At 40.5% G+C, this 14,534-nt stretch overlaps 2 protein-coding genes across 2 annotated transcripts; both read right to left on the reverse strand.

The window, feature by feature from the left end:
• Positions 1-479: 479 nt before the first annotated feature.
• LOC117730827 (pepsin A-like) lies at positions 480-5,327 on the reverse strand. Its single transcript, XM_034532821.1, has 9 exons — positions 5,272-5,327; positions 3,902-4,052; positions 3,699-3,816; positions 3,147-3,265; positions 2,559-2,755; positions 2,317-2,433; positions 2,029-2,173; positions 1,839-1,937; positions 480-672 (listed from the first exon to the last, which is right to left on the reverse strand). The coding sequence occupies exons 1-9, from the start codon at positions 5,325-5,327 to the stop codon at positions 547-549; spliced, it is 1,128 nt and encodes a 375-aa protein (XP_034388712.1). The 3' UTR covers positions 480-546.
• Positions 5,328-9,995: 4,668 nt separating this feature from the next.
• On the reverse strand, positions 9,996-14,534 carry LOC117730990 (RNA-binding protein 15-like). Its single transcript, XM_034533097.1, has one exon. It carries the CDS (start codon positions 14,379-14,381, stop codon positions 11,820-11,822), a length of 2,562 nt encoding a protein of 853 aa, XP_034388988.1. The 5' UTR covers positions 14,382-14,534; the 3' UTR covers positions 9,996-11,819.

Here is a 14,534-nt window from a genome sequence, read left to right on the forward strand (position 1 = left end):
GTGTGTTGATGCACATGTTGTACTGGAAAAGAGCTGAATGACACATCCCCGTAAATCACAGATTATAATTAGAACAAATACAGCAGCCTAAAGAAAATCTCAGATCACTGAACATCACAGACACAGATGGCATGAATGTAAGCCGGCGCCTGTTGACAATGAATGACGGGCGGTCGGTTCTGTGTTTTAGAGACTGAATTCTAAGTATGATGACTCATCCTCTCCTCAGGCCACTCCCAGGAGAACCACATGAATGGTGAAGGGCTCACTGAGTCCTCTGCCATCTAGTGGCCACCAAAACACTGATCCATATTAGTGCAAAACATTTGGGTTGATTCTTGCCTTTGCAGAATATTCTGGGATAACTGTAGAGGCATTTGAGTCCCTGAATTCCTCCTTCACAACAGAGAGATGCTGACTTTAAGTAATACTTTATTAAATGAATTCACAAATATGAATGCTATTATATGACAGTTTGTTTTGCAGTGAATCATGGTTATGAAAATAAAGTAAATTGCGTTAAACTGGCTCGATCTTCACTTGTAATCACACAGCCTGAGCAAAGCCCACCCTGTTGTTGCCGACGTCGAAAGTTGTGTAAAACTGCCGCATGAAGACCTCACCCAGGATCCAGGTGCCAGATGCAAAGCCTGTTCTGCACCCAGATGCAGACTGAGGAGACCGGACAGAGAGCATGAGTGAAGGCAGCAGGTTATCTTATCACCTCAGGATATTTAAATACTTGAGTATCGACATTAAGCTGTTTTCTTTATTGAGAAAAATCCACTTTCTAATAATGTATACATACAAGTTATAGAATTATTGTGGTGGGATGGAACTGCATCACACTATACGGATAGGTGTTATTGTTATTTATTTAGCCTAACCTCATTTATGCAAATAGGCAAATGTTAGAAAATGTTAGAAAATAAAAACGCCTGTCAGTATAAAGCAACAGAAAACTGAACATTGTGACCTTGATGATGGTAGAATTTATTGCAGAACTGTTGCTTTAGACTTCATCAGCAAACAGGCAACTGAATGTATATAGAACAAACTCTCGTGAATATATGTAGTTTGTGGACCAGCGCTTGCCTGCATGTAATAGCTATACCGTTGTTTAAGTTTAGCTGTATGCTTGTGTCTTTAACATCCTGTACCTTTGTTCTTTACACTGTGTTTAAGTGTATTGAGATCTACGGAGAACTTTTTGTCTGTGTCAGCATACTTGAACATACTTAAATTTGAATCTGATTTGCATTTATTGAGCTTTAAATCATTCAAAACATGCTGTGAGAATTGTCTTTGGCTGGTGCTCAATAGTCTTTGACTAGCCCACTCTGTCGTTCAACAATAACACACTTCCTACAACTACTTACTTTTGGAAACAAGCTGCAGAACATCCAGGCCATAATCCATTCGTCGTTCATGCCAATAATAAAGGGCTATGGATTTATCTCCATATGAATATCCATAAATGCTTGAGTTGTAAATATGAACTACTTGTCAACAGACAGATCTTTATTCAGATGTCCTGCAGTTTTTTTTCAGAATGCAATGGTTGTATTTTCCTTTGTAGGTATTGTCCCGATTCATTAAAGAGCTAAAAACACAAAACAAGTTCTACGGGAGGAGAATATACATTCCCAAAAAATATTTCTCAAAGCCTGACAACCCAAAAGTTGTCCATATTCATACATTATTCTATATTATATAAAGCTAACATTGCTCCTAAAAATTGTGAATTTCTTAACACATGATTTATTTACATTGATAAAGTCATTAGTTAAAACAACTAACTCTTTAAGTACGCCTCAGAGAGTGGTTAAAATACAAACCTTTAGGACGTAGGCAGATGGAGGAAGAGCAAAGCTGTAGCCGTTGATGTTGAACACAACGTCTGGCAGGAAATGTGTGACACCACAGCTCACTGTAGCCTGAGAGACAGATCAACAACACGTTACACTTTTCAACCCAGAGCAGCTTGCTGAAAAAATTACTATAATACAAAACTTTAAAAACACATACATCACCATTCTGATCTAAGGAGGCTCCCAACCAACCGTTGATGTTGGTAATATCTTTGTCAGGGCCGATGATAAAAGAAGTACCAGAGTCCACTACTGCTGCACAACTCCCAGAGCATGCAACAGTGTTCCCGTTGATGGTGATGCTGCAACATAAAGGAAGTATCGGAGCAAATGCATCCGTTACAAACATCAAAGGCTAGAAGAAGACCTCAAAATAATGTTAATTGTGAAGTGACCACGTTGTTTAAAACACACCGTGGACATTTAAACCTGAAAAGGATACTACCTTTGTATTTGGATGTTCCAAAAGTTAGTGGCCATATACACGGGGATCCACTTCATGGTTCCAGTGAAATATGAGGAATCCATTCCTCCCAGAATCAACATGCTGCCCTCTACAGAACTAGTGGTACAGAGATTACTTTTTAGAGAAAATGACCACTGCACTATTCATAAACACACCATCCAGCACAAGGAAACCTGTAAGCAGATGTGCAGCATTTTCTATTTCTCTGTTTGTGACCTCACCTGCTCAGGTACATGGAGAACATGTTCTGGGGGATATTGTTCTGATTCCATATGGTGTTAAATAAAGGTGTGCCTCCCTCATGGGACAAACCAGGGAAGGCCAGACCAAGAATCCCATCCCAGGGCACAGAGTCCAGGAAAATTGACTCGGTTTCAGCGAGGCCAATGATCTGGTTGTGCACGAAGAGGTTGCCAATCTGATTAGGAAGTGCAAATTGTGTTATAGGAAGCAGATCACATACTGCATGGTACAAGTACATGGTGTATCTCAGCAGCAATGGTGGAAGAAGTACTCAGACCCTTTACTTTAGTAGGTGCTGATATATTAATGTAAAAAAGAAAATGATAAAGACTTGCTTTATTGGGAAATATTGCAACGTTACTTTAATGAAACTCATAGAAGTGTTAAACGTGTCAAGAAGCCCCAACTACAAACTGATTTTTCACAAGCCAAAATATGAATCTGTAAAGTAACTTGTAGCTATAAATACATATAAATACAGTGCAGTAAAAAGCAAAAAGTACAAAAGTACAATATTTTAGTTACAGCAGTTGGTAAAGAATGCAACGTCAATGTCTTATCCTCACCTCTATGAGTTCATATCCAGTAATCCCTGATGAATATCCATTGTAATACAAGATTGTGAAAGTCTTTGTGCCTGCCTCAAAAGTGGAGGATGCCGAGCTGTTGAACTTTGAATGTTTGTCTAGTGACAGAAAGAGAGAGAGAAACAGCTGACAGAGAGTACATCTCATTACTTCATACACAAAGACTTCTTCGGTTACAAAGGCTTCAGAGTATGCACATATTGTCAATTCAGCAATATTTTAAGAAGTAGGGCTGCAACGAACATTTTCATTATTGATGAATCCTTTTGTTTAAAAAGTGCACTAACAATAATTCAAAAAGTGCATTATACTTTGCCAGAACCTGAGGTATTCAAATTGTTTCTTTAATCCAACCAATAGTACAAAGGTTTTAGAGTTTACTATCATATATGACATAACAAAATCAAATAAGAAAAGGGAACCAGTTTAACATTTTTGGTTAAAAATGTCTGAAAAGGTAAATCGATTTGGTGGCCTGAAAAACATACAGGATCATCACTATGATAAATTATGTTTCATCATTAAACTCACCACAAGCAGAGCTGGTGCAGCTCACAGAGGGAACCCACAGGTCGGAGGAACCGGTGTCAAAGAGAACCTTAAAGATCTGAGGTGGAGTCCCGATACCAATCTCTCCATAGTATGTTGTCTTTGCCCAAAATAAGATTATCTTGTGAGATCATGTATTTCATGATTGTACCAGGCAGAGTACACAGTGGTTCCATGCTACTTACATCTGGGTCGAAGGTCATGGGCACCATACTCTGCTCGTTCCTCGGGAGAAACTTTGCTGCTGGGCTGTATGGAATCTTCCTCCGGTACTCTTCCAACAGGCCTCTTTCCTCCAGCTGCTGCCTGGCTGACTTCCCTCTCGTCAGGGGAATCCTGGACAGGCAGTTCAACAGTTACCTGATTGCACACTCACAAACAGGTTTTGAGAATTTGTCAGCTCTCATAACTTATCCTAAAAAGGAGTTTCAGCCTGAGTGATTTTGGAAAGTAGGACAGAAAGATAAACAAAAGAGTTCAGAACTAGAAAAGGTCTCAGAAGGGTGGGATGTTCATAAATGCTGGATTTATAGAACACTTTTATCCAAAGCACGTTACAGTCTGTCTCTCATTCACACACCGATGGCAGCAATTATAAAGGTTTCATGTTTTCTTAAGTAAGAGAAAAGAAATGCGTTCACACACAAAAACAATTATTTTGTATCAAGCATTGACACCCTGTATGGACAGGTGGGGGTGCAACTAATTCAGCATATGGACCAAGTCAGGGTGTCAATGCTTGATACAAAATAATTGTTTTTGTGTGTGAACGCATTTCTTTTCTCTTACTTAAGAAAACATGAAACCTTTATAAAGGCCATCAAAAAAGTGGAAACAAATCTACTACTTTAGAATAAAAGTACTCAGTTCTAGAAAACATCAACAATCTATATACAATATATATTTTTTTTTTTTCGAAGTGTAATTTGACCTCAAGATTGTCCTAAGGCTTCCCAGGGTTTAATTATTTCTAATAACATTTTAAATATTCTTTAAATAAATCTTAGAGAGCATCATCACTCTATCCATCCATCCATCCATCCATCCATTTTCAATACCGCTTATCCTCATTAGGGTCGCGGGGGTGCTGGAGCCTATCCCAGCTGACATAGGGCGAAGGCAGGGGACACCCTGGACAGGCCGCCAGTCCATCGAGGGCACATGTAGGGACATACAACCATTCACTCTCACATTCACACCTATGGGCAATTTAGAGATCAATTAACCTGCAGCATGTCTTTGGACTGTGGGAGGAAGCCGGAGAGCCCGGAGAGAACCCACGCTGCCACGGGGAGAACATGCAAACTCCACACAGAAGGACCGCTCCGACAGGGAATCGAACCCGCAGCCCTCTTGCTGTGAGGCGACAGTGCTAGCCACTACACCACCGTGCAGCCCCGCATCATCACTCTATTCTGTTCTAATTTGCTCTGAATGTTATCACTATTTCAAACATCTATTGACATTGAAAATCACCTTCAGCGACAACACTAAAAAATATGGTAAATAACATACTTTTAGTTTATTATAAGTGAAAGTTTGTTGTATATCTTACCTGATAATTCCCTGTGAGACAGCCAAGAACGTTAGTAAAACAAAGGCAGACTTCATTATTTCTAAAGCGACCCAATAAAGATCTCCCAGTAGTGCAGATGCTGACTTTATATAGAGGTCAAACTGGACTCAACTCCTCCTTTTTACAGTAACACTCAATACAGCTCACCTGATAAGAAACCAGTGCTGAATGAGATAATTCAGATAAAGGAAACAATAGGAGCAGAGCACTTTAATCCCATTGCCTTTTAATCTAATGTCAATCAATTTAGCGTTAAGTAAAGAATAGAAGTTTACTCGGTTCTTTATTCAAAGCAAATTTAGACCAAATATCCACATTAAAAGTCAACACACCCATCTAAAATAAAATAAAGTTACGTGTTAACGGTTTGTCAAATATAAATGACTAAAAAACAAGTTTCACATTTTCTATTGAATGATTCAGTTAATAGTTGATCATTTGAATAAAGGATTTCACATTTACATTATCCAAATATATATATATAAACCACTTTGCAGAGTGCTGAATGAGATAAAGGAAACAATAGAAGCAGAGTAATTTTATCCCAATGCATTTAATCTAATGACAATCAATTTAGCATTAAGCAAATAGTTCTTCATTCAAAGTAAACTTGAATCCACATAAACAGAATCCACATTAAAAGTCAACACACCCAGCTGAAATAAAATAAACAGTTACGTGTTAACAGTTTGTTGAATATAAATATATATAAATAAGTTTCACCTTTTCTATTGACTGTTTTAGTTACTTACTCATAATTAAGATCATATTATTGAAATAAAAAACAGACGATTAAACTCAAATACTTTAATGAAGCTGTAGAAGGTTTTATACATACACACACACATATATATATATATATATATATATATATATACATACATACAGACATATATAAATATATACATACACACACATATATATATATATACATACATACATATAATGTATATATACACACACACATAATGTATATATATCTCTCTCTATATATAGAGATATATATACACACACACACACATATACATGTGTGTGTATATATATATATATATATATATATATATATATATATATATACATACACACACACATATACATGTGTGTGTATATATATATATATATATATATATATATATACACACACACACATATACATGTGTGTATATATATATATCACTGTATGTATCTAAGTTTTGTTTGACAAATATGTATGTATGTATATATATATATATCACTGTATGTATATAGCCTATCTAAGTTTTGTTTGACGAATATGTATATATGTAAGAGTTATAGTTCAAATGTCTTTAGTATAACTTACAGGCCGGTTTTAAACCAACATGGATAAACTTCACTGACAAAAAACAAACCTAAAGCTTCATGAAACTACTTGATTTGGTCGTCTGTGGGATAAAAGACTGATCAGATTCAATTTCAAATGAATAAGGGGGAGTCCAGTTCTGTTATAGTATTAGGTGGTGGGGAAACGGGTTTGTTTGGAGGACAGGTATCCAATACAGTGGGGCAGATAAAGTGGTTCGAACAAAAGGTTTCTATGTGTCGGGCTTTGAAGTGGCATCAAGTTCACTTTAGCAGACAATCAGGGGTTGACACGTGCATCCTTCAGTGGATATGGGCAACTCAAAAGAAAGTTTCATTCAGCACCTTCTCTCATAGTCACACGTCTGTTTTATAAGTGGTGACTGCAGAGGTTTGACCTTTCCCAGACGCCGTTCTGAAGGAGTTTCTGTTGACTTTTCTCATCTACTCTGTGTACTTAAAGAAAGAACTGTAAACTATTATTGACTGCAGAAACTGTAAAGGCCCCTGTCACATGGAGGGGTGTTTGAAGTAGTATTGGCTTTTTAAAGATAAAGAGTAAATCCATGTAGACCAAATGTCATTGACATTAGGGTGAAATAAGTTTACCATCTCAAAATAAACTTCCTCAGCTGTCAACCATAAATGAACTGAATAACACTGATACTGTATCATTTCCCCCTGAAGGCACGTCTCTGTTCATGCGCTCTGGTAGTTTAACTCTGCCCTCTAGAGGACTGAGTCTAAAAACCAGACACTCAAATGTTAAAAAAAAGACACAACGTCAGAATGTGTTTCAAGAAAAGCTACTTTTATTCAAGTACAAATGCAATTTACATTATTACAATAAAATAGTAACAGGTTATATTTGAGAAGTGCACGTTCTAAAACAAATTGAAATTGTACTCACCAAGGCAGAGGTTCTCTTGTCTGATGAATTCCTTGAACTCCTAACTTCAGAGTTCTCTCCAGCTGTATCGAGCTCCTTCAGTCACACTGCAGGTCATTATGAGTCTTTTCAGAGAAAGAAGAGTTTTCCTCCTTTCTCGTCCGCAAACTGAGGCAACGACCTGAAATACTCAACATTTCAATTATGACCAGATGATATTATGAAAAGAAAATGTTTAGGTGGTAGTGGAAAAAAAGGTTAAAGGAGAAAAGAAAAGAGTGAAATGATAGTATTCAGCATCACATAATCATCTTTAGGTTAGCTCAACGTTTAGGCTGTTAATCCCAAACATAGTGTGATTTTTGAAATACACACTATACAGGGTTAAGAGTTTTTATTTATAATTTGTTTTACTTAAATTCTAGAAAATGTACCTAATTTTGACAATGCAGTCTAATGATATAGTAAATACACTGTGTGTTGTTTATCAGTAATATGTTTTAAACCCGTTTAGTTCATGGGCAAGTTCAGAGTCACATGCAGCGTTTGTGTACAAAACACAGCAGAGTCCTTCAAGTTGTTATGCCAAAGAGGTCAAATCAGGGCAGAACAAGCAACAGAGAAGTAGGCGCCGACTGTGTGTCCACATTGTACAGCTTGCCGGTTTTAACTAAAGATAAAGCATTGACCTCACTAGCTCCTACAGTTCCTTTTCAACCACCTTTATTGCCCTGATTTCCCAGGTCCCGACTTATGGTTTGGCTCTCCCGTTTCTAGTGTTTAGCTTAAGGCGAGGGTAATGCATATTTATTATACACACCCATACTATTTGTCAGCCTTCTAAAATCTCTAAAAATACACACTGGCACTATTTAATTTACATATCTGATTTACTAATCCACACTATTGGATACATTATACCACTTTCATTATCCAGGACAGCACTTGGATAATAACGACTCAGTTTAATATACTTAAGGTTGAATCAGTAAAGAAGTCCTAAGTCGACCCTCATCAACACTGACCTTACCTTGACCTTACCTTGACAAACTAAGAACTAATTTTATTTTATTTTTTGTTAAATCATCATCTCCAACTGTCAAAAGCTGTGCATTGTGGGTATTAACTCTGTAATGCTGTTCATTCTGTACACATGACATCTATTGCATCTGTCCATCCGGGGAGAGGGATCCTCCTCTGTTGCTCTCCTGAAGGTTTCTTCCCTTTCTTCCCTGTGAAAGGTTATTTTTGGGGAGTTTTTCCTGATCCGATGTGAGGTCCTGGGACAGGGATGTCGTATGTGTACAGATTGTAAAGCCCTCTGAGGCAAATGTGTGATATTGGGCTATACAAAATAAACTGAATTGAAATTAGCTTGCTATTTATTTCATGGACATTAATTTCTTTGTATTTTTTGCAAATTTTACCCCCTTTCACCAGCTTATAAAAAGGGCCTTGTGTGTTTGTAGTAGTCTTGCACATTTAATACGTACCCACGCCTGTAGTTTAGGTCATCTTGATACTTTACCTGTGCAACAGGAGCAGGTACAGCCAGTGTGAGACTCAAACCTTTTACAGCACCGGAGACCTCGAATCCCAGCCGCGGCACTGTGTGGCTACTGGAAGCAGCGCCAGTCCCTTTTGTTTGGAGATGAAGCAGCGATGAGCAGGAACAGCAGTCTGGATGAGATACGTCCCGACTCATTTCAGGATACTCTTCACTTTGCTTTCATATAGAGTTATGTGTGTTATTCAGATCAACATATCAACAAATAATTATGAATCCCAGCACGGCACTGGCATTCTTTTCTCCTCAGTTGCGTTTCCTTTCCATTTAAAAAGGCAAATATAGCGGATGACGTGTCATCGTCTCAACATCTTCTCCGGCACTGGACGAGACACGTTCGAAGTCTGGCCCTAGCACGGAGATCTTCTTCAAAACTCCAATGCAAGAACAACAAGCAAATAGACAAATGAACTTTACTCCTTTGTTGAGCTGCTGCAAACGCTCAAACAATACTCTGTGCTGCTGGAGCCAGATGAGAACGGAGACAGAGGGCCTTCGAACACCGCTGTGCTTCCACTGAGAGGCTGTCAGATTGACGCGACCCGGGTGAGTTTGGCAAAACTTGGCGAGCGACAAACCAGATGGTTCTCCGCCACACCTCCGAAACCAACGGGCCAGAGGCGACTGAGGAATGAGCCACATAACTGAAGAGAGAGAGTGACTCTTGAGTTGCCTTTGCAGGACTGAAAAAAGCATTCTAGTGTGGCCAATTTCACTTTGAATGAAGCTCCTCACAAAGAAGTCATTCAACAAATGACGATCATCAACAAAATGAAAACTCAGAACCGAGAGGCCGACCGCCCCGATTCTCACACTTCCCTTTCCTTTAAGCTGGGAAGGCTCCTGCTGTCAAAGTGATAAAGCCTTTCGAGTTTGAGAGACAATTCCAAGCACAGAAAAGGTCACAAAAGTTGTCTTCCAAGGCAGTCGTGTTTCCCATGAAAGAGTAAATTTATTGAGACAAAAGTGCTTGTTGCACTTTGACAGTTAGGTATACTTCTTAGGCCCATGAGCACGGATGTTCTCCATTTCTCTCTCCAGATATCATTTCTTTTCTCCATTTGAATCACAGTACTCAAATCAAAGCATGAAATATAATAATGAACAGTCCTTTCAGAGGAAGGCGTGTGTAAGGCCACTGGAGATGGGCCTTCTCTCCTTTCACTCATTCAGAAGTCCACTGAGAGCAATAGTGTCTACTTGTAGACTCCTGATCAGTCATCAGAGATATGCATCGCATAACCTACATAGAGCCTTTACATTTATTTAGAGGTTATATCATCTTTTTCTTAAACAGTACACACTTTGCTGGACTAGTAATTGTAATTACTGGATTAAAACATAAGAAATGTGAAGAATTTGATTAACCAGTTACTGTTGTAACTAAATTAAATATGCCAATAAAAGTACAATATAAAAAGGGGTGGACAAAAGCAAACCTGGATGATATGATCAGACATACAATATATTACCCAGCTTGATTAGTCAATTGATAAATACTTTCTCTACAACAATTATGATAATTGTTTAATCAATCAGTTATATATTAATATATCTTTGTTTTCTTCTTTGGTTTTGGACAGTTGATAGGACAAAATAAAATGCTATTTGAAGACATAAAAACATCACATGTTCCCCTTTTTTCTATTCTAGACCAAATCATTATTTATTTAACCAAGAAAAGAACCAGTAGCTTAATCATCAGTTTCAGCCGTAAATATTTGTTAATGCTACAATGCATACCGTGGGGGTCAAAAATAAACAGAGCTAAAATTGTCTCTCTAAATAAAATGTATATTAAAACTAAACATAAGTAGCTTCTTAAGAGCACTGTTCTTTGCAAGGTTATTGTGTTGAACTACATTATGATATACAGGTGATTGCTGCTTGTGTCCACCCCTCCATACATCTACCAATGCTTAGTGAAACCTTCACCTTATATCACATAAACCTCCAGATGTGGCTCAGACAGGAGCATTTATGTTAATGTCATCAATGTACTAAAATCTTTAATGCCCTACTGTAGTTAACCCAATGTATTTCCACAATTTTATTTAGCTTTAAGCAGGACTGGCCTAAAAAGACAAAAATAGAAAAGCTGTTATATAATGACACTTTGAATCAAAACGTTTACTTGGTGAGAAGAAAGCAATACAGATGCACATCTGGAGTAATCCTATTAATGAGCAATAGGTAACGCTTTAGAGCAAATGGATATACATCCTAAATCATATGCACGAGTTTGGTTTAATTTTCTTTTTCAAAGGCTGACTGTAAAAACATTATAGCACTACAAATGTGTTGACACTAGCCATTGAATCTATGCTGATAACAGATTAAATTAAAGCAAAAATACTCATTGCATTGTATCAAATCATATGAAGGAATTGTGTTTCTTTTTAAATGAGAGGCAAAATATAGCATTGATTCACAGCACTGTAGCTTGCTCTGAATTACTTTAGAAGTATATGCTAAGTACATTAATCTGTTAACTAAAAAGCAGAATGTCACCTGAATTATTAATTAAATGTATCAATTTATCAAAACCTTTTAATTTAACGTGCTTTTCATTTCTATAAACCTTTCACAGGATGAGATACAAGCTACCATGCAGGTTAGGGAATATAAATGTATCATTAATCATCACTTCCTGTTACTCTGTTGTTATTAATTCTCCCTGTTTTTACAACTCACAGTTTAACAGTTCATGAGTGTGAAAAGAGACATTGTGAATATTATTATTTTTTGTTATCATGACGCTCCTCTGATAATGACCATCACCATGTAGTCATCCTCTGATTTGGCAAAGGCTTTGGCAGAAGCATTCACAAACTGCTGTGAGAATTCACATGGAGGGAAACAGTGAAGGACTCCTCCGTGGTCCTTGTCACGGCTGCCCCCCACAGGGAGGCTGATGATGCCGGCTGCCTCCTTCTGCTTCAGGTAGGAAACCAGATTCTTGAGAGGTCTCTCAGCCGAGCTGTTGGCGTCCTGGATCCCTTCGTCTTCACATTTCCCGGGCACGGCCAGAAGGATGGCATATCCACTAGAGCTGGCAGCTTTGATGCGACGTGAAACTTCATCTATCTTGGGTTGGTCGAGTCGCAGGCGCTGGCTGATCTTCAGCTGGGACGCTTGACCCCCTGTGGAGGCCTGCAACAGCAGACTAGTAGCCACTGCCATGTCCCCCTCCAGCAGGTGCAGTGATGTGGGAAAGCTGCTATTCTTCAGCAGGAGGACACCCTGCCAGACCTGACTTAGCTTTTCTCCTCCAGCTGCCTGCTTGGACGGCTGTCCAGACTTGGAGGAATGAGAGGAGGGGAGATGTTCCAAGCAATCCTCCTTCTTAGCTGGGCTCTTGGATGAGTCAATTGCTTTGATTTTGCGGTCCTTCTCAGTGCAGGAGCCTGTTGCAGGCGGGGTAAGTGTTTTTCTTCTCTTGTCTCCAAAGCCAGTGTTCTGGCGCTCTCTGACAGGGGAGGTTTTGCCAGAGCGAGGCAGGCGTTCAGGGTCACTGTAGCGTCCCCCATCTCGGCTACTCCCTCCAGGGCTGCGCTCTAATGAGTTGCCGTGACGGCACAGACCAAAGTCGATGTTGTCAGGTGAATGATCCAGCCGACTTCCATCATCCAAATGTCTCCTTTTGCGGTTTAAATCTCTGCCTTGTAAATCACGGTCTATTGACCAGGTCTCATGGGGACGCCTTTCAAGACGATCTATGGGATCAAAGCCTGCTCCTCGCATTCTATCGTGGACACCCAAGCCAGACCATTCAGCACTGGTGTACAGGCCCCTGTCTCTGAAGCGAGCAGGAAGTGGAGGGGACCTTTCCCTCAATCTCCCTGAGTCTGTAAGGCGGTGGGCAAAGGGCACCGGAACAAAGTCGTAGTGCGGCAGGGGTAGTGGGAGCTGTATGTACTGCTGGTGCTGGTAGCGGTGCTCTGTATCGGCAAAATCTACTCTCAGTCTCCTGTCAGGACCACCGAGAGGAAAGCCTCTCATGTGAGTACATGCAGCCTGAGCAGCATCCAAACTTTCATACTGGATGTAAGCCCACACTTCACCTTTCCTGTAGTCTATAGTCCTGATGGTACCAAAGCGGTCAAACTCCTTGGCTAGTGCAGCGAGTGGAACCCAGGGTCCAAGGCCCCCCACCCACAGCCTTGTTGTGGGGGTAGGTTTACCATACCCAATTTTAATTGGGTTGTGGCCCACCACTTTCCCTGACATCGCTACTTTGGCACGATGAGCCATGTCAAGATTCTCAAACTTGATGAATCCATAAGTGTTGCTCTGGCCTCGCACTGCGCGCTTTATATCCACTTCTGTTATCATCCCAAACCTGTCAAACGCCCTCCTCAGGTCACTCTCTGTCACACCGACATCCAGGTTGCCCAGAAACAAAGTCCTGTTCGCCCTCTGGTCATCCTCAGGAGTCATCAGGTCCTCCTCGCGGAAAACAGCACATTCAGGGATGAACGGGGGTCTATTCCTGGCATCGTATACTGAAAAATCTCTGTCTCTTTCCAGATCTCTGATGTGATGTGGTGGAGGCAGAGGAGGAGCAGGAGGAGGGGGGGGGAGACGGCCCAGGGCCAGCTGCTGTAATCGGTAGTCTCTATATCCCATACCAGTGGGAGAAAGGGGCCTCTGAGAGTGGAGATGCCTGGGTGCTGGAGAGAAATTGTCTTTTAAAACAGGGGAGCGACTTGGGAGTCTGTTCGTGTAAACTGTCTCTATCTTCAGAGGCCGGTCGTACAACACCAGCTTACCGCGGGCGTGTTTAGCAGAGCGGGCGTCATCCGGCCTCCTGAAGTTCACATACGCCACCCTGTCGTCGTTTTCACGACTTATTTTCACACTAACGTCCCCAAATCTCTTAAACTCGTGAAACAATCCATCCTCTATCTCCTCGTCGTTCAGCTGGTTGCCCAGTTCACTTATCTTGAGAGTCTTGTACTCGTTTTCAGGGTTTGACGGAGGCCGCGGGTCACTGCGTGAACCGGACCTGGCTGCTTCCGCGTCGATGTCAGCGCCTCCGTACGGCTTGTTCCCCGAAACAACTTGGTAGTCGTAACCGCTACTAGTCCGACTGGATGAATTATGTCCGTCTGAATCCCTCATGTCTCTTTTCTCACTGTGTAAACTTCTCCTGGACGAAGCCCCGCTGTGAGCAGCGCCGTTGCCGTTGTTGCTGCCGAGCGTCGACAGGGCTCCGCTCTTCTTGTTGGCCGGGTGGCTTCCTCCTCGGTCTCTGCCATCATCTGGCGCGCGAGAGCGTTTCTTCACCGGCGACCGCTCTTTTCCCTTCATTTCCCAAAGCCGATGCACGCAGTCTACACACTTACTTCTTTTACTCTACTCTCTGTCACTGAAATGGACCGTAAATGACTTAACTTTCGCAGTTTCCACTACACACTCAAGCGAGCGACATAACCGCCATGTTGGACTACTGTACAGGAAGTC

Source organism: Cyclopterus lumpus, chromosome 5 (genome assembly GCF_009769545.1).
Source record: "Cyclopterus lumpus isolate fCycLum1 chromosome 5, fCycLum1.pri, whole genome shotgun sequence".
Classification (NCBI taxonomy): domain Eukaryota; kingdom Metazoa; phylum Chordata; class Actinopteri; order Perciformes; family Cyclopteridae; genus Cyclopterus; species Cyclopterus lumpus.